The sequence below is a fragment of the Oncorhynchus clarkii genome, chromosome 28 (genome assembly GCF_045791955.1).
Source record: "Oncorhynchus clarkii lewisi isolate Uvic-CL-2024 chromosome 28, UVic_Ocla_1.0, whole genome shotgun sequence".
Lineage (NCBI taxonomy): Eukaryota > Metazoa > Chordata > Actinopteri > Salmoniformes > Salmonidae > Oncorhynchus > Oncorhynchus clarkii.
In genome coordinates, this window is record NC_092174.1 from 11,982,317 (window position 1) to 12,003,033 (window position 20,717).

At 43.6% G+C, this 20,717-nt stretch overlaps 1 protein-coding gene across 3 annotated transcripts in view; it reads left to right on the plus strand.

Moving 5' to 3' along the window:
* Positions 1-20,717, plus strand: part of LOC139386812 (microtubule-associated serine/threonine-protein kinase 3-like) — a 50,341-nt gene that overhangs the window by 19,862 nt on the left and 9,762 nt on the right. For 2 of the 3 annotated variants that reach the window (XM_071132623.1, XM_071132622.1), the window contains 18 exons: positions 4,161-4,236; positions 4,464-4,673; positions 9,462-9,563; positions 9,887-10,019; positions 10,363-10,433; positions 10,702-10,787; positions 12,163-12,371; positions 12,804-12,942; positions 13,164-13,296; positions 13,480-13,645; positions 14,061-14,162; positions 14,450-14,572; positions 14,804-14,916; positions 15,220-15,401; positions 15,700-15,845; positions 16,058-16,249; positions 16,617-16,831; positions 20,479-20,601. In XM_071132623.1, coding sequence (XP_070988724.1) covers positions 4,161-4,236; positions 4,464-4,673; positions 9,462-9,563; positions 9,887-10,019; positions 10,363-10,433; positions 10,702-10,787; positions 12,163-12,371; positions 12,804-12,942; positions 13,164-13,296; positions 13,480-13,645; positions 14,061-14,162; positions 14,450-14,572; positions 14,804-14,916; positions 15,220-15,401; positions 15,700-15,845; positions 16,058-16,249; positions 16,617-16,831; positions 20,479-20,601 — 2,521 coding nt within the window. The remainder of the gene's footprint in view (positions 1-4,160; positions 4,237-4,463; positions 4,674-9,461; positions 9,564-9,886; positions 10,020-10,362; positions 10,434-10,701; positions 10,788-12,162; positions 12,372-12,803; positions 12,943-13,163; positions 13,297-13,479; positions 13,646-14,060; positions 14,163-14,449; positions 14,573-14,803; positions 14,917-15,219; positions 15,402-15,699; positions 15,846-16,057; positions 16,250-16,616; positions 16,832-20,478; positions 20,602-20,717) is intronic. The other variant, XM_071132624.1, reaches the window with a different exon arrangement.

Consider the following 20,717-nt stretch of genomic DNA (forward strand, 5'->3'; position numbering starts at 1 on the left):
CCCCAGCCCTTTTTGTACACTGTTGCTACTCGTGTTTTATTATCTATACATGGTCACTTCACCCCCACCTACATGTACAAATTACCTCAACTAACCTGTACCCCCGCACACTGACTCGGTACTGGTGCCCCCCTGTATATAGCCTCCACACTGACTCGGTACTGGTGCCCCCCTGCATATAGCCTCGTTACTTTTTATTATTACTTTTTATTTTAGTCGACTTGGTAAATATTTTCTTAACTCTTCTTGAACTGCACTGTTGGTTGAGGGCTTGTAAGTAAGCGTTTCACAGTAAAGTCTGCACTTGTTGTATTCGGCGCATGTGACAAAGTTTGATTTTGAAAAAGCAAAACGTGTCAGTCAGCTGCAATTCTGAAATGGTGTTCTGGACAAATGTTTATTTTTAACGGTTATGGATCCCCACAACCTCAAATCAAAAAAAAATCAAATTTTATTTGTCACATACACATGGTTAGCAGATGTTAATGCGAGTGTAGCGAAATGCTTGTGCTTCTAGTTCCGACAGTGCAGTAATAACAAGTAATCTAACTAACAATTCCAAAACTACTGTCTTGTACACAGTGTAAGGGGATAAAGAATATGTACATAAGGATATATGAATGAGTGATGGTACAGAGCAGCATAGGCAAGATACAGTAGATGGTATCGGGTACAGTATGTACAAATGAGATGAGTATGTAAACAAAGTGGCATAGTATAGTATAAAGTGGCTAGTGATACATGTATTACATAAGGATACCGTCGATGATATAGAGTACAGTATATACGTATGCGTATGAGATGAATAATGTAGGGTAAGTAACATTTATATAAGGTAGCATTGTTTAAAGTGGCTAGTGATATATTTACATCATTTCCCATCAATTCCCATTATTAAAGTGGCTGGAGTTGAGTCAGTGTCAGTGTGTTGGCAGCAGCCACTCAGTGTTAGTGGTGGCTGTTTAACAGTCTGATGGCCTTGAGATAGAAGCTGTTATTCAGTCTCTCGGTCCCAGCTTTGATGCACCTGTACTGACCTCGCCTTCTGGATGATAGCGGGGTGAACAGGCAGTGGCTCGGGTGGTTGATGTCCTTGATGATCTTTATGGCCTTCCTGTGACATCGGGTGGTGTAGGTGTCCTGGAGGGCAGGTAGTTTGCCCCCGGTGATGCGTTGTGCAGACCTCACTACCCTCTGGAGAGCCTTACGGTTGAGGGCGGTGCAGTTGCCATACCAGGCGGTGATACAGCCCGCCAGGATGCTCTCGATTGTGCATCTGTAGAAGTTTGTGAGTGCTTTTGGTGACAAGCCGAATTTCTTCAGCCTCCTGAGGTTGAAGAGGCGCTGCTGCGCCTTCTTCACGATGCTGTCTGTGTGAGTGGACCAATTCAGTTTGTCTGTGATGTGTATGCCGAGGAACTTAAAACTTGCTACCCTCTCCACTACTGTTCCATCGATGTGGATAGGGGGGTGTTCCCTCTGCTGTTTCCTGAAGTCCACAATCATCTCCTTAGTTTTGTTGACGTTGAGTGTGAGGTTGTTTTCCTGACACCACACTCCGAGGGCCCTCACCTCCTCCCTGAAGGCCGTCTCATCGTTGTTGGTAATCAAGCCTACCACTGTTGTGTCGTCCGCAAACTTGATGATTGAGTTGGAGGCGTGCGTGGCCACGCAGTCGTGGGTGAACAGGGAGTACAGGAGAGGGCTCAGAACGCAACCTTGTGGGGCCCCAGTGTTGAGGATCAGCGGGGAGGAGATGTTGTTGCCTACCCTCACCACCTGGGGGCGGCCCGTCAGGAAGTCCAGTACCCAGTTGCACAGGGCGGGGTCGAGACCCAGGGTCTCGAGCTTGATGACGAGCTTGGAGGGTACTATGGTGTTGAATGCCGAGCTGTAGTCGATGAACAGCATTCTCACATAGGTATTCCTCTTGTCCAGATGGGTTACTATTACTACTACTATACTAACCTTACTATTTTTAACTGATGTGACTTTCTTGGTTTATTAAAGGGAAAACTCTACTCCATATTCATCATCTCCAGCACCACATCAACATACAGCGCCTTCGGAAACCATTCAGACCCCTTGACTTTTTCCACATTGTTACATTATAGTCTTATTCTAAAATGAATGAAATTGAGTTTAAAAATAATCTACTCTCAATACCCCCCATAATGACAAAGCAAAAAAGGTTTTTCCAAGTTTTAGCAAATTTATAAAAAATAGAAAAACAAAATCACATTTATATAAGTATTCAGACCCTTCAATAAAGTACTCAGTTAAGCACCTTTGCCAGCGATTACAGCCTCGAGTCTTCTTGGGTATGACTCTACGAGCTTGGCACACCTTATATTTTGGGAGTTTCTCCCATTCTTCTCTGCAGATCCTCTCAAGCTCTGTCAGGTTTGATGGGATGTGTCGCCGCACAGCTATTTTTAAATCTCTCCAGAGATGTTCCAACGGGTTCAGGTCCAGGCTCTGGCTGGGCCTCTCAAGGACATTCAGAGACTTGTCCCAAAGCCACTCCTGTGTTGTCTTGGCTGTGTGCTTGTGGTTGTTGTCCTGTTAGGTGTACCTTAGCCCCAGTCTGATTTCCTTGAGTGCTCTGGAGCAGGTTTTCATCAAGGATCTCTAGTCTCCCAGTCCCTGCTGCTGCAAAAACATCCCCACAACATGATGCTACCACAACCATGCTTCACCCTGGGATGGTGCCAGGTTTCCTCCAGACGTGTTGCTTGGCATTCAGGCCAAAGAGTTCAATCTTGGTTTAGTCAGACCAGAGAATCTTGTTTCTCGTGGTCTGAGAGACTTTAGGTGCCTTTTGGCAAACTCTAAGCAAGTTGTTATGTGCCTTTTTACTGAAGAGTGGCTTCCAGATAGCCTCTGCCATAGAGGCCTGTTTGGTGGAGTGCTGCAGAGATGGTTGTCCTTCTGAAAGGTTCTCCCATCTCCACAGAGGAACTCTAGAGCTCTGTCAGAATGCCCATTGGGTCACCTCCCTGACAAAAGGCTCTTCTCCCCTGATTGCTCAGTTTAGCCAGGTGGCTAGCTCTAGGTAGAGTCTTGGTGGTTCCAAACTTCTTCCATTTTTAAGAATGATGGCGGCCCCTGTATTATTGGGGACCTTCAATGCTTGCAGACATTTTTTGGTACCCTTCCCCAGATCTGTGCCTCGACACAATCCTGTCTTGGAGCTATACGGACAATTCCTTCGACCTCGTGGCTTGGTTTTTGCTCTGACATGCACTGTCAACTGTGGGACCTTTTTATATAGACAGCTGTGTGCCTTTCCAAATCATGTCCAATCAATTGAATTTACCACAGGTGGACTCCAATCAAGTTGTAGAAACATCTCAAGGATGATCAATGGAAACAGGATGCACATGAGCTCAATTTTGAATCTCATATCATAGTGTCTAAATACTTAAATAAAAAAAACTTATTTACTTTTTTTTATCCAAAATGTCTAAACCTGTTTTCGCATGATCATTATGGGTTACTGTGTGTAGATTAAGGATTTTTATGTATTTAGAAAAAGGGAAGTGGTCTGAATACTTAATGAATGCACTGTATGTGAAAATGGTGCGTTTCTATGTGTAGTAGTAAAGTAGAATAGTAAATGTTTTTAACCTTTAAAAAAAATTGAACTAGGCAATTCAGTTAAGAACAAATTCTTATTTACAATGAAAGGCTGACACGGACCAAACCCGGGCGATGCTGGGCCAATTGTGCGCCGCCCTATGGGACTCCCAATCACAGCTTGTTTTGATACAGCCTGGATGGAATATAAGTGTTTCTAATGACACCAGTGTGCGTCGTGATTTTTGACCAAATGGAAGTAGGCATTGTCTACTGATTTGGTTGATGTCATTGGGAACACTTGTATCGTTATCTTTTTTACCTCAAAACATAGAAACGTGCCATTTTAAACACAGTATGTTGATGTTAGGTTGGTGCTGTGAGCCCCACACTTCTGGACACCCATGTAATCGAGTCCAAGCCAAGACGGCAATGTTGTCATAAGTGTCATTTGATACGTTTTATGTGTTTTCTCTGCTTCCCGTTGAACTACTAGTCAGTTTATAATCGTCCTATAATGAAGAAAATGAGTTTTAAAATGTAATGTAAAATATTTTTTATTAAATGTCTTCTTCCTCCAGCCCTGGTCGGACATGCGGCAGCTTTGATAATGAGATTGTAATGATGAATCACGTTTACAAAGAGCGCTTTCCCAAGGTAGGTATTATTATTTTCTGACTAAGCCCCCCCCCCCTTTTTTTCCTAGCACATCAATAGATTCATCCTCCTCACAAAATACCTTCATCGTCCACTTTTTTATATGTAGCTTTTAACTGCTTTTTATTTGCCATTTTTACGATCTTCTCTTTCAATCGTCTATGATGTGCGTTGTTGTTTATGGTGCACACTTTAAAGTTTATCGTAACAGTTGCTGTGATCTCCAGGCCACAGCTCAGATGGAGGGGCGTCTGCTGGACGTCCTCGCCGACTGCTCCCCAGACAGCACCCTGCCTCTGGCTGACGGCGTGTTGGGCTTCATTCAGCACCAGCTAGTGGAGCTGGCCAGAGACTGCCTGGACAAGTCCCAGATGGGGCAGGTCACCTCTCGCTACTTCATGGAGCTGCAGGAGAAACTGGAGAAACTACTGCATGAGGTGAGGTTCTCTCCAGAACGACTTGGCAAAAGTCTAATGCAATATGTCTGCATCAGGTAGGCTCTCTCATAGAAATAGATTAACATGAGTGTATTCGGGGATGGAGCTTTTTAGCACTGTCAAATTGCTGTGGTCTGAAGAGCTGCTCTCATTTCTATTGGCTTTCTCCTGAATTAGTCAGTTAACTCTGATGTAGTATGTGGGCTGTTCCATGAAACGGGTACCTTTTTGGATATGCACGTTTTAAGAAATTAACTTCAATGCCTGTTCTTTCAACATTCAGTTGCATGGAGGATATGTTTAGCCTATGGGACTCAGGCTCAGTTTACATACACTAAGTTGACTGTGCCTGTGGATGTATTTCAAGGCCTACCTTCAAACTCAGTGCCTCTTTGCTTGACATCATGGGAAAATCAAAAGAAATCAGCCAAGACATCAGAACAAAAATTGTAGACCTCCAAGTCTGGATCATCCTTGGGAGCAATTTCCAAATGCCTGAAGGTACCACGTTCATCTGTACAAACAATAGTATGCAAGTATAAACACCATGGGACCACGCAGCCGTCATACCTCTCAGGAAGGAGACGCGTTCTGTCTTCTACAGATGAACGTACTTTGGTGCGAAAAGTGCAAATCAATCCCAGAACCAAAGCAAAGGACCTTGTGAAGATGCTGGAGGAAATGGGTACAAAAGTATATCCACAGTAAAACGAGTCCAATATCGACACAACCTGAAAGGCCGCTCAGCAAGGTAGAAGCCACTGCTCCAAAACGGCAATAAACAAGCCAGACTACGGTTTGCAACTGCACATGGGAACAAAGATTTTACTTTTTTGAAAAATATCCTCTGGTCTGATGAAACAAAAATGGAACTGTTAGGCCATGACCATCGTTATGTTTGGAGGAAAAGGGGGAGGCTTGCAAGCCAAACACCATCCCGACCGTAAATCACGCGGGTGGCAGCATCATGTTGTGGGGGTGCTTTGTTGCAGGAGGGACTGGCGCACTTCACAAAATAGATGCCATCATGGAGGAAAATTGTGGATATATTGAAACATTTTGAAACATCAAGCCATCAGTCAGGAAGTTAAAGCTTTGTTGCAAATGTGTCTTCCAAAAGCATACTTCCAAAGTTGTGGCAAAATGGCTTGAGGACAGCAAAGTCAGGGTATTGGAGTGGCCATTACAAAGCCCTGACCTCAATCCTATAGAAAACGTGTGGGCATAACTGAAAAAGCATGTGCGAGCAAGGAGGCCTACAAACCTGACTCAGTTACACCAGCTCGGTCAGGAGGAATAGGCCAAAATTCACCCAACTTATTGTGGGAAGCTTGTGGAAAGCTACCCTAAACATTTGAACCAAGTTAAACAATTTAAAGGCAATGCTACCAAATACTAATTGAGTGTATGTAAACGTCTGACCCACTGGGAATGTGATGAAAGAAATAAAAGCTGAAATGAATCATCTACTATTATTCTGACATTTCACTTTCTTAAAATAAAGTGGTGATCCTAACTGACCTAGGACAGGGAGTTTTTACTAGGATTAAATGTCAGGAATTGTCAAACTGAGTTTAAATATATTTGGCCAAGGTGTACAGTGGGGCAAAAGTATTTAGTCAGCCACCAATTGTGCAAGTTCTCCCACTTAAAAAGATGAGGCCTGTAATTTTCATCATAGGTACACTTCAACTATGACAGACAAAATGAGAAGAAAAATCCAGAAAATCACATTGTTGGATTTTTAATGAATTTATTTGCAAATTATGGTGGAAAATAAGTATTTGGTCACCTACAAACAAGCAAGATTTCTGGCTCCCACAGACCTGTAACTTCTTTAAGAGGCTCCTCTGTCCTCCACTCGTTACCTGTATTAATGGCACCTGTTTGAACTTGTTATCAGTATAAAAGACACCTGTCCACAACCTCAAACAGTCACACGCCAAACTCCACTATGATCAAGACCAAAGAGCTGTCAAAGGACACCAGAAACAAAATTGTAGACCTGCACCAGGCTGGGAAGACTGAATCTGCAATAGGTAAGCAGCTTGGTTTGAAGAAATCAACTGTGGGAGCAATTATTAAGAAATGGAAGACATACAAGACCACTGATAATCTCCCTCGATCTGGGGCTCCATGCAAGATCTCACCCCGTGGGGTCAAAATGATCACAAGAACAGTGAGCAAAAATCCCAGAACCACACGGGGGGACCTAGTGAATGACCTGCAGAGAGCTGGAACCAAAGTAACAAAGCCTACCATCAGTAACACACTACGCCGCTAGGGCCTCAAATCCTGCAGTGCCAGACGTGTCCCCCTGCTTAAGCCAGTACATGTCCAGGCCCGTCTGAAGTTTGCTAGAGAGCATTTGGATGATCCAGAAGAAGATTGGGAGAATGTCATATGGTCAGATGAAACCAAAATATAACTTTTTGGTAAAACTCGTCGTGTTTTGGAGGACAAAGAATGCTGAGTTGCATCCAAAGAACACCATACCTACTGTGAAGCATGGGGGTGGAAACATCATGCTTTGGGATGTTTTTCTGCAAAGGGACCAGGACGACTGATACGTGTAAAGGAAAGAATGAATGGGGCCATGTATCGTGAGATTTTGAGTGAAAACCTCCTTCCATCAGCAAGGGCATTGAAGATGAAACGTGGTTGGGTCTTTCAGCATGACAATGATCCCAAACACATCGCCCGGGCAACGAAGGAGTGGCTTCGTAAGAAGCATTTCAAGGTCCTGGAGTGGCCTAGCCAGTCTCCAAAGATTTTCTATGGGGTTGAGATCTGGAGGGAGTTGAAAGTCTGTGTTGCCCAGCAACAGCCCCAAAACATCACTGCTCTAGAGGAGATCTGCATGGAGGAATGGGCCAAAATACCAGCAACCGTGGGACCTTTTATATAGACAGGTGTGTGCCTTTCCAAATCATGTCCAATCAATTGAATTTATGACAGGTGGACTCCAATACGTATTTAACGAAGTTATTTCTTTTTTAAAGTTTTTAATACATTTGCAAACAACATTTCTGAACCTGTTCACAATGTCATTATGGGCTATTTTGTGTAGATGGGTTTTTAAAAAATCAAATTTTTGAATAAGAGTCAAGGGTTCTGAATACTTTCCAAATGTATGTACTTTATGCGCATTAAAAAGTTGCCTCGAATCCTGGTTATTGATTTACACTTTTTTAAAGCCTCCTGTGTATTGAGAACAATAGCTTGGAATTGGTCATTTGATACTGTAGGTTCTCGCTGTGCTTTGATTCTAGACCATTAGTTGGCGCCTGCCAAATGGATCTCTCCAGTCTTAGATGTAATTGCGTAAGTAGGGCTCATTGCCTAACTTTCCATAATAATCATTGCTGTCCATACAATGGCTTGCTTTTATTTTCTGCTATGTTAGTTTTTTGGCAGAGTTTTCCCTTGTATGTCATACATTTTTCAAATATAGGACGCATCAGAGTTCATTCACTCCTCTTTATGGTTTGTTTTTGTCCCAAGACCAAGGATGTACCCTCTCTTAAAAAAAAAAAAAAACGTCACATCCTAGACGGAATTACAGTATTATGCAACCCTGTCATTGTTCGTACACGTTGTTGTACTTTCTCGTTAGACGGTGTTGCAGGCTCCTCAGTATCCCCTATCACAATCACCATTTGTCAAAGCATCGACTACAACTTTGTAACTTAGATTTTTCAGAAAGATGATTGCCGGTCTCATGCCTTACACATGATTCAGAGCTATTTCTGCCACATTTGTAATAACTTGAAACGGTGAATACTAAGCCAACTACCAACCGATTTTACTAATAAGGAGCAGTTAAAAAACCTTGTTGACCCAAATATTTAAAGGGTCAATCTGCGGTTCAAACAATAACGAAGATCAGGAATGGGGCTGGAGAAATGTAACCACTTTAAAATTCATAAACGGAGCGATGGTTGCCATGACCTCACAATTGTTTTCAATATGTTTTGATGCTATACAGTGTTTGTTTACAATTACATCATTTAAAGAAAAGACAATTACAAACTTAGATTTTGGGTTCTGATGGGGTGCAACAGTTGAACTAAGCTCATGAGGCATTCACAAGTTAGTCTTCGAGAATCGATGGATATATATCGTTAATTTATAAGTCAAGAAATGAATGTAGCAATTGCAGCTTGACCCTTTTTTTTAAAGTGAGAACAGTCTGGTTATTTGATTATGAAAGAATGAGTTATACTGTAAGTGTTCTATTTGATGATCGTTACTATACAGACTAAGCCACTGACATTTATAACAGATTATTTTGTAACGCTTCTATGGAGTTCCATACCAATGTATCGCAGTGGTACATAAGCACCCAGCAAAACATAATAATAGGTTATTATGACAAGTTTGTATTATACGCATGTGTCAATTGTTATGTTTTTTTTTTTTGCATATCCCAACACCCTCATAGTGGGGATGCTGCCAGGGTCAGACATTATCAACAGTGACCCTGGAGCATTTAGGGTTAAGTATCTTGCTCAAGGGGACAGATTTTCACCTCGTCTTCTCAGGGATTCGAACTAGTGACCATTGGCTCAACGCTCTAACCGCTAGGCTACTTTTTAATAATTGTTTCACTTTTTTTATTTGGTAAATATTTTCTTAACTCTTTCTTGATCTCCACTGTTGGTTAAGGGCTTGTAAGTTTCATGGTCAGGTCTACATGTGACAAATATAGTTTGAATTGATATTCCTGCTGCCTATGGCATATACCAGGCATATAAGGTTCTGTATTGTTCTTGTCATGGTCATCAGGCGTATGAGCGGTCAGACAGTGAGGAAGTGACCGTCATCATCAAGCTAGTGAAGAAGATTCTCATCATTATCTCCAGGCCAGCCAGGCTACTGGAGTGTCTGGTAAGATTCCAACAATCATAAAAAATTATTTTTTTTTTTTTTTTTTTTTTCTCTCCCATTTCAGGAAGTGGCGCTCCTAAAGTAGTTGCTAACCAACACAACTAATATGATGCGTAACATCCACGATGCGTTTTTGTCCAGCCTCTGATGTTAATACATTTTTCGTAGGTTAAGTACATTGAGCGCTAGACTTAAGTACTCCACCACTAAGTGTACTCACTAGCTTGTTACAGGGTTATAACGCTAAAAACCCTGGTGTACATCGACCTATGTAATGTGAATCGTAACAGCCAATATTCCTATGGTCTTTACACCACCAATAGGAGTTTAACCCAGAGGAGTTCTTGCACCGTCTGGAGGCAGCAGAGGACCATGCCAAGGTGGGCCAGGTCATCAAGACAGACATCCCCCGCTACATCATCAGCCAGCTGGGCCTCACCAGGGACCCTCTGGAAGGTACAGTACCGTGGGGCTTCCTCTTCCACCATCTCTTTTAATATGAAGCACTTTAGGGTTATTTTAAAACCTAGCCAAGTGGATACCTGTTTTTGATTCTCCCATGTTGTCTCTGAATATAATGTGCAATAGATCAACTTGTGATCGCACAGAGTTGCGGAAGGGTGACATTTGTGAGGATGGCATGGGTCATGTTCATCTGGGCATGCACGATAAAACGTTTTAAAACATTTGCTATAGTAAAGGAGTTTTTCGCATTGTCCAGGTAACCTCAACAGGTTTCAGTCTTGTTTCCTTTTGTTTGGTGCCTGACCATTCTCTCTCTCCCAATGTTGTACTGTAGACATGGTCCATCTGGAGCAGACCTGCCCTGGTCACGGAGCGGCCTGCAGAGACTCTGACGACACTGGGGAGGTAAGGCAACCAAACACTTTCACTGCAGGATAAGTTCCGCTAAGCTATGTATTAGCGTAGTGTAGCGTGTACTGTGTAGGCCTATAGCATGAACGCGCGCATTATAGAATTAGCTTGGCTTTAGATGAGATGCATAGAAGACAGTTAAAGTTCTTTAAAAGAAAAATTATATAACACATACTCTGGCAATTACACGGCATGTTTAATCGTTTGGACCTGGCAAATGTGTTCAGGAGAAATTGCTTTGTTCTTCAATTTTGTGTCTCAGAACCGGGCAGCCTGCGCTCCTTCTCGCAGGAAACCAGTTGAGAGCGACTTTGACACCCTCAAGCTCATCAGTAACGGGGCCTATGGGTGAGTACGAGCCCTTCGTTTGTAGCGGTCTGTCTTTTTTGAGGAAATCTGAGTGTGCAGAACGCAGAAGTGAAACAGAAAGAGGATATCTTGAATGCGTGTGCTGCCATACAGTTGGCTAAAATGCCAGAATGACATTTCTTCAACAAATACCACGCCAATGTTTATGACCAACTGGCCAAATGCCTGTTCAAATATGTTGACAGTGGACCAACTGCGCCATATTAAGCTGGGTGTACACTACGATTTTGGCCCTGATTTAGCTATCCCAGACAAGTTTTTGAGATCGGAGACAAAATACCCATGTCGTTGCTTACTTGAGGCATGCGGCCGTCACAGACGCTCGTTTATTGTGAGCGGGTCAGAGACCCAATCTGAGGGCTACCAATCTCGTCTTTGAGCAGTCCCGGACTTCCCGACGTTTCTTTTCAAACGCGTTTGATTTATCGGCACAAAGTCCGCAATGTTCTTGTAGGGTGAGATGTGCAACGACAAGTTTTGAGAACGGTGATCAGCAATAGCAATGAGAGCTCACCAGTGAAATGATGATGATATTGTTTCGCGTCTCCCAGAATGCGTAGACACGGGAGCGACGACTATAACTAGTATGCGTCTGCACTTGCCTTTTGCCAAAGTGTCAAATCGTTATAGCTCTGATGTTCACAAGCAAATGTTATTCAATAAGAAATATTAGCTAGAAACGTTTACTCTGTATGGCGAGCGTGAATGTCTGACTGAAAACGTTTTGAGGCCGCTTCGAGCCACCGCTCGTTCTAGCTGCATTTAATGATGTGATTCGATTGTTTTTCGCGAGACCGCGCGGCATTGACAATCCTCACGCTCAAGTGAGGAATCTTGTGGCGTCTGACGCCGTCTGTGCCACATCGTTGAGTGTGCGCACCGCTACGTTGGCGAGACAAAAAAAACAACAAACGACCGGAAAGACAGTCGTTTTAATGTGAGAGGCTCAGCGACGTTAGGATTTAGAAAGTCGTGTAGTGTACACCCTGCATTGCTTACCATTGTTTGTCCAATCCTCTCAGATCTCCAAAAGTGACCAGGGGCTGTTTCTGAAAAGGGCCTGTGTCTCTTAATAGTTTTACAGAAGACTGCTTGATCTTTCATCTCCACTACACAGCTGTTTCTGAAAAGGGCCTGTGTCTCTTAATAGTTTTACAGAAGACTGCTTGATCTTTCATCTCCACTACACAATATGGCAAAAGCAATACGATTGATGCTTACTGGTCGTACTCTCACATCAGTGCAGAAGTCATTTAAGACTGTTATAAGAAGCACGGAAGTAACTGACTTTTTTTTTCTTGTCATTTTCTTTCTCTCTCGGTCTCCCCTTCGCTCTCCTTTTCCACGGCCGCAGTGCCGTGTTCCTGGTGAGGCACAGGGAGACCCGGCAGCGTTTTGCCATGAAGAAGATCAACCGTCAGAATCTGATGCTGAGGAACCAGATCCAGCAGGTATTTGTGGAGCGGGACATCCTGACCTTCGCCGAGAACCCGTTCGTCGTCTCCATGTTCTGCTCCTTCGAGACGCGCAGACACCTCTGTATGGTCATGGAGTATGTAGAAGGTAGGTTCTTAATGTAGATGTACACCCCTGCAGACTCACACAGACATAATGTATATGGAAGGGTAGGATCCACTGGAATGACATACAAGATGCACACGGTCACACACACTGATTTTTACACACTCAGATGAAACATATTGATTTAGAGACGGTACTACTTTATGGTTCTGGAGCATGACTGTACGTCAGAACACCACCTTACCCTCCCTCGACCCACATATTCTAAACGTAATGACTCCAAATTCACTCTTTTGGGTGTCGAAGAAGCCCAAGGCAGAAATGATTGTCAGACCACAAACTGTTATAGCAGCTGTAACTCTGCTGCCTTGCAGTTCAAATTCAAGTCTCGGCAGCACACATCAAATCAGGTTCCCATGGTCGTTGCTTGCCAGCCTTTTACACAGTCTGTTGGCGTGCCGTCTACCTCCTCAGGTGGGGACTGTGCCAACCTGTTGAAAAACATTGGCCCGCTGCCAGTGGACATGACCAGGATGTACTTTGCAGAGACTGTCTTGGCACTGGAGTACCTCCACAACTACGGCATCGTACACAGAGACCTGAAACCTGACAAGTGAGTCTGGAACCTGACTAGCCAGGTGTCCTGCTCATATTATACATTAATGGCAGTGTGTATTCTACTTTGTGTTCATGTGTATAACATACATTCTGTATTTAAAAAAAAAAAATGGTTTTACACCAAGGCTTCGTTCTGCATTGTTCACTATCCAGCATCAACTTCTGTTTGTTCATTTTGTAAACTATTGTTTTCTAATGCATTTTCTTCCTGTGTAGTTTGCTGATCACATCCATGGGCCACATCAAGCTGACTGACTTTGGTCTGTCCAAGATTGGCCTGATGAACATGACCACCAACCTGTATGAGGAACACATTGAAAAGGACACAAGGGAGTTTATAGACAAGCAGGTGAGCTCTCCATTTTTCTCTGTCCTCTTTCTCTAAATGTTTGTCTTAATTGGTTTCTAATGTCCTCTACAACTGTCTTGTCTGTCTCTGTCAGTCTCATAGCTTCTTATTCGGTTTAGCTACCTGACTTATACTCTCTCTCTTGTCCATTCTTAAATCCTCCCTTCCGGTTCTCTGTCCCAGGTGTGTGGCACACCGGAGTACATTGCTCCAGAGGTGATCCTGAGGCAAGGCTATGGGAAGCCGGTGGACTGGTGGGCTATGGGCATCATCCTCTATGAGTTCCTGGTGGGCTGCGTGCCTTTCTTCGGAGACACACCCGAACAGCTCTTCGGACAGGTGGTCAATGGTGAGTCATCTCCTGAATGGGGGAAACGTTAGCCTGGTTAAATTAGACTGAATGCTATGGTTACTGTTGTTTTTTAATCGTTCGCTCTGGTTTATCCAGGCTAAGGTAACATGGCTCTGACTGGTCAAGTTAATTCAATGAATAGGCTCTACAAGCACCTCCTGTCTTTTGCCATGGATTGCCTCTGTTGCGTGGTGCAAAAAGACTGTGATCCAAACACACCCTCTAATTGTTCTTACTCTGGGATAGGCAGATGTCTTTCAAACATCTTGTCACCAATGTCAAGATGAAGTTCCCGTTATCAATATCACAGTTCCCACCTACCAGTCCGTTTTGAATCATTGTCAAATGTTTCATGTTGTATTGTGTGTAATTCAGATGATTATGGTATTCAGGAAATGTGTGTGTTTCACAGATGACATCATCTGGCCTGAGGGGGAGGACGCCCTGCCTGCTGATGCCCAGGACCTGATCACCAGGCTGCTGAGGCAAAGCCCTCTGGACCGCCTCGGGACTGGTGGGTGGCCTCTTTATTGCCGCCTTCATTTGTCATTTTGGAGTCACGTTTATTGTAAATAAGATTTAGGAATATGTTTCGAGAGCATTTTTACGTCACCGTGGATGCATACAAATCATTGTATTTTTCACTGAAATGAATTTCAATGTCATGATTGTTGTTTTTATTAGAGATGGTTTGCTGAGATTCATCAAAAAAGCACCACCTAACGTGATGTGGGTCTGACTATATTGGCCATATTGATTACTTGGTTTGATTTAAATCATTTATCCCTATGGTACTCCCAGGGGGGACACCAGAGGTCAAGATGCACATGTTCTTTGTGGGTCTGGACTGGAACGGACTGTTACGACAGAAAGCTGAGTTTATACCTCAACTGGAGACTGAGGACGACACCAGCTACTTTGACAGTAGGTGGCGACCTTTACCACTCTCATTTGGGAGTATTTAAATGTTGTTGTGTAATACCGTGAAGGTAGAAGTTGCCTGTAAACACGGCTCTATGATCCTTACCCCCCCCCCCCCCCCCCCCCTCCCCCAGCCTAATCTTGGTCATAAGGGCGGTGTACATAAACCTTCTCTGCGCTCGATGAGTGTGTGGGCTACTGACTACTGTAATGTATGTCTGTGTTGCTCTCCAGCCCGATCTGAGCGGTACAGTCACCTGGGCTCAGATGATGATGACGAGACCTGTGATGAAGACACGTCCCTGGAGCTCAAGCAGTTCTCCTCTGTGGCACATCGCTTTAGCAAGGTGGTATATGACCCAATGTTTGTTCATATCGCTTAGATTTAGAGTATGCCGAATAAATATTTTACTCAACACTGCAACACTGCCCCTTGTAAAATCATCATGTTTTAGTTTGTCGGGACGAAATACAAAAGATATTTGTAAACTGGAAAGTAACTCTTCACTTCGTGCAAAAGTCTCACTGTAATGACTTCCCCTTCAAACAGCTCTACTGAAATAACGTGTGATTTTTGTTAATAAGCATTATTATTATTTTTAATTAGGTCATGCTTGTTTTTTGACCTCTGACCTCTTTGTGCCCCCCAGGTGTACAGCAGCACGGAGCACCTGTCCACCTCCACGCCATCCAATCATAGCCTGTCGTCGTCAGAGCGCAGCCACAGTGAGGAGAAGGTGGGGAGGTGGGAGGGGAGGAGTTTCCTATCCCCAGAAGAGGGACACAAACAGGGGGCCAGCGGGGACCGGAGGATTGAGGGACACCGAGGAAGGTGAGCGATGAAGGCCCTTGGTATAATAACACAGCACTCAGACTACACTATGTTTTGTGTGACGTTGTGAGCGTAGTCTAGCTTTAGTTGGAACAGCGGCAAAATTCACTAAACAGCGTTATTTGCCTTTTTCTATGGTTATAAGGGAGATATCGTATTCAACTCCAAATAACTATTGAAAACATGCACATTTTAAAGTTAAATATGAATTGGTGGGCAGCAGGTTTTATATTCTTCCATCAATTTTAGCATAACCAGATCGCAACTGCCCCCTCTCTAAGTGTATCCTTCCATTCAGTCCCCCTCCCCTCATGTGCTCTAGCCTGCGTCCCAGGGCCTCCTCCGGTTCGTCCCAGTCAGAGAGGAGTGCCAGTCCGCTGGTTATGAACAGCACCCAGAGCCTGGACACCATGCCACGCTTCGCCATCTCAACTGAGGAAGAGGGTGAGTTGAGACTACACACAAATGTGTTTAGGGCTACACACGCATACTTAGAGACATAGACACACTGTCATAAAGTAAACATACACACAGGTATTTTGTGTATGTGTATACACAGGATATTTTTACTGTGCTTACATTTCTAAAAGACAAGATTGCACACTCCAGCCAGCACATTAACTTAACCCCCACCACCCCCCCTCTTTCTCTCTCAGATGGCGTAGTGTCCAACTTGCGGCGTATCCGTCTTCGTAGTAACAGCACGGGTACGCGGCCCTCCTACAGGCGCGGGGGGTCCCGCCGCTTTGGGCACCAGCTGGACACCCCCGAGAAGCCTAGGGCACCAGCGGGCTGCATGGTCCCCAAGTCTGCCTCCGTCTCTGGCCTGTCCCTCATCATCACCCCAGGTTGGTAAACCAACTGGAGCTAGCTATCGTGCACTAGCCCACTGACACCATTAAGAGAGTGTCTGGTCTCAAATGGTACCTTATTCCTGGTGCATGTGTCGCTTCATAGAATTCTATTTCTGTCAATTGCTTTTGTCCAGAGCTATGACTAAAAGTAGCATTTTTATATGGGCCATTCATTTGCGATGTAGCCACTGTCTCTAGGTTAGCATAATGCTAGCAACAACAACACACCTAGTATTGTACTGTATATATGCCCTGCAAGCCTGTGTGATTTGATATGCTTGTTACAGCTTCATAAACAGACTACTTTGCTAAATTCCTCAAGAAATTCCTCAGTCCTAGCATACCTCTCCATACCCCCCAGACACTGCGGACGGTGCCCCCGCCAGCCCCAAGTCATCCCTGTCCTCCAACCCCTCGTCCCGGGACTCGTCCCCCAGCCGAGGGGACCTGTCCCTCAGTAGCCTGCGCCCCCCCGTGGTCATCCACAGCTCTGGGAAGAGGTTCGGCTTTGCCCTGCGAGCCATTCGTGTCTACATGGGTGACTCCGACGTCTACACTGTGCACCACATGGTCTGGGTAAGTGTCCCTACCACAGAATGAAATAGAACACTAGAATGGTCTTTGGCACCCCGGCAACTTAACTACAGGACGGCCATCTTGGTCAGGGAAATCGGGCTATTCAATCTTAGTCTTACAGTTTCTACTTAAGCCAACATGTTATTTTGTCTTGTTGTACATTTAGTTACGTATTTCAAGGCTGCGTTGAAACAATGACTTTTCAATGATCCAAGACCACTCAGTTAATCCCTACCATTGTGACAATGAGTCATCAGTATTGGGGCGGCAGGGTAGCCTAGTGGTTAGTGTTGGACTTGTAACCGAAAGGTTGCAAGTTCAAATCCCTGAGCTGACAAGGTACAAATCTGTCTTTCTGTCCCTGAACAGGCAGTTAACCCACTGTTCCTAGGCCATCATTGAAAATAAGAATTTGTTCTTAACTGACTTGCGTAGTTAAATAAAATAATGCTGCATCAAATGTACCTGATCCAAGGGACATTGGCGAACACAATGTACAGTGACTTGCGAAAGTATTCACCCCTTGGCATTTTTCCTATTTTCTTGCCTTACAACCTGGAAATAAAATTGAATATTTGGGGGTTTATATCATTTGATATACACAACATGCCTACCACTTTGAAGATGCAAAATATTTTTTATTGTAAGACAAGAAATTAGACAAAAAAACAGAACTTGAGCATGCATTACTATTCACCTCCCTAATGTCAATACTTTGTAGAGCCACCGTTTGCAGCAACTACAGCTGCAAGTCTCTTGGGGTATGTCCTCTATAAGCTTGGCACATCTAGCCACTGGGATTTTTTGCCCATTCTTCAAGGCAAAACTGCTCCAGCTCCTTCAAGTTGAATGGGTTCCGCTGGCGTATAGTAATCTTTAAGTCACACCACAGATTCTCAATTGGATTGAGGTCTTTGCTTTCACGAGGCCATTCCAAGACATTTAAATGTTTCCCCTTAAACCACTCAAGTGTATGCTTAGGGTCATTGTCCTGCTGGAAGGTGAACCTCCGTCCCAGTGTAAAATCTCTTGAAGACTGAAACAGGGTTCCCTCAAGAATTTTCCTGTTTTTAGCACCATCCATCATTCCTAAAATTCTGACCAGTTTCCCAGTCCCTACCGATGAAAAAGATCCCCACAGCATGATGCTGCCACCACAATGCTTCACTATGGGGATTGTGTTCTTGGGGTGATGAGAGGTGTTGGGTTTGCGCCAGACATAGCGTTTTTCTTGATGGTCAAAAAGCACATTTTTAGTCATTTTACCAGAGTACCTTCCATATGTTTGGGGAGTCTCCCACATGCCTTTTGGCGAATACCAAACATGTTTGCTTATTTTATTTCTTTAAGCAATGGCTTTTTTTCTGGCCACTCTATCGTAAAGCCCAGCTCTGGAATGTATGGCTTAAGGTGGTCCTTTATTTAACTAATTATCTGACTTCTGAAGGTAATTTGGCGCACCATATCTTATTTAGGGGCGTCATAGCAAAGGGGGTGAATACTTAACGCACCACTGTTCCTTTAAAAAAAAAAGCCTCACCAGTCTGGACTATTTTGTGTATGTCAATTACATGAAATCCAAATAATAATCCATTTAAATTACAGGTTGTAATGCAACAAAATAGGAAAAACGCCAAGGGGGATGAATACTTTTGCCAGGCACTGTAATTAACTTAATTGATGTGCCCCTAATTGCACCGTATACCTTTTGTTTATCCTACAGATATTGTATGTAGTAATCATGAGCCAATGAACAGGAGTTACACCACTGTTGGCACTGAGGCGGTTTGCCCTATTGGGAAGACCACTTTGTGCCGCTCACCCTGCACTATCAGCTCCAATATAAATAACATGAGCAAGTCTACTTCTGATAAGCTTCCCAGTAAAGCGTTAAAAACAATCAAGCAACCCAGAAAAGTGATTAAAAACAGCTCGTATTAACATATGCAGCCTGAGAAACAAGATCCATGAAGTCAATAACAGATGACATTCATGTTCTGACTATCTCTGAAACGCATTTAGATAATACCTTTTGATACAGTGATACATGGTTATAACATCTACCGAAAAGACATGGATGGTGTTGCGGTCTATATAAAGAACCACACTCCAGTAAAGTTTAGACGATCTAATGTTAAATACTGTTGAAGCAAAATGGCTACAGCCTCACCTAAAGCCTATTCTTGTGGGAAGCTGCTATCGACCAAGTGCAAACAGTCAGTATCAGGATAATATGTGTGAAATGCTTGATAATGTATGTGATAAGAGAAGTATATTTTCTGGGTGATTTAAATATTGACTGGCTCATCAAGCTGCCCACTCAAAAAAGTGCCTGCAACCTGGTTCAAGTTGTCAGTCGACCTACCAGGGTAGTTACAAACGGCATAGGAATTAAATCAAGATGTATTGTTCACATCTTTACTAATGCTGCAGAAATGTGCTTTAAAGCAGTATCCAAATCCATAGGCTGTAGTGATCACAATATAATAGCCATATCGAGGAAAACCAAAGTTCCAAAGGCTGGGCATAGTATAGTGTTAGTGTGTCATACGTTAAGTTTTGTAGTGATTAATATGTTGATGATGTAAAGAAATATTTGCTGGTCTGGTCTGTAATGAGGAGCAACCAGTCACTGCATTTCACACATTTATGAAACTGCTTATTCCAGTTACTAATAAGCATGCACCCATTAATAAAATTCCTGTAAAAACTCTTAAATCCCTGTGGATTGATGAGGAATTGAAACATTGTATGGTTGAAAGGACGAGGCAAAAGGTATAGCAAGTAAGTCTGGCAGCTCAACTGATTAGCAAAAAAGATTGACTAAACTGCTTGGAGTAACCCTGTATTGTAAACTGTCATGGTCAAAACATATTGATACAACAGTAGCTAAGAATGAGAAGTATGTCCATAATAAAGCACTGCTCTGCCTTGACAACACTATCAACAAGGCAGGTTCTACAGGCCCTAGTTTTGTGGCACCTTGACTACTGTTTGTGTGGTCAGGTGCCACAAAAAGGACTTAAAAAAATTGCAGTTGGCTCAGAACAGGGCAGCACGGCTTGCCCTTGGATGTACATAGAGAGCTAATATTAATAATATGCATGTTAATCTCTCCTGGCTCAAAGTGGAGGAGAGTGACTTTTTGAGAGGTATTGACAGTTGAATGCACCGATCTGTCTGTCTGAACAACTGGCACACAGCTCGGAAACCCATGCATAGCCCACAAGACATGCCACGAGGTCTCTTCACAGTCCCCAAGTCCAGAACAGTCTATGGGAGGTGCACAGCACTACATGTAGTCATGGCTCTATGTAACTCTATTCCACATCAAGTAACTGAAGCAAGCAGTAAAATAAAAAAGCATATTATGGAACAGAGCGGACTGTGAAGCAACACAAACATAGGCACAGATGCATGCACACACACACGCACTATACACATGGATTTAGTACTGTAGATATGTGGTAGTAGGGGCCTGAGGGCACACAGTGTGTTGTAAAATCTGTGAATGTAATGTTAAAATTGAATAAACTGCATACATTTTTCTGGACCCCAGGAAGAGGCAGCAGCTAATGGGATCCATAATAAATGCCAAAGCAGTTAGGGTTACGTTCTTATTGGCTCTTATTCATGTTTTCCTGTAGTGTGTGGAGGAGGACACCCCGGCTCATGAGGCAGGGCTGAGAGCCGGTGACCTCATCACCCACGTGAATGGCGAGTCGGTCCAGGGGCTCGTGCACACTGAGGTGGTGGCGCTGCTGCTCAAGGTGAGACCCACTGAAAGAAGACTGTCTTAATACTCCTCATTCCCTTCCATTGGTCTTTGATTCTCTCTCTCCATCTCTGCTAATTACGCTACCTGTAATATTCTTGAGCCTAATGA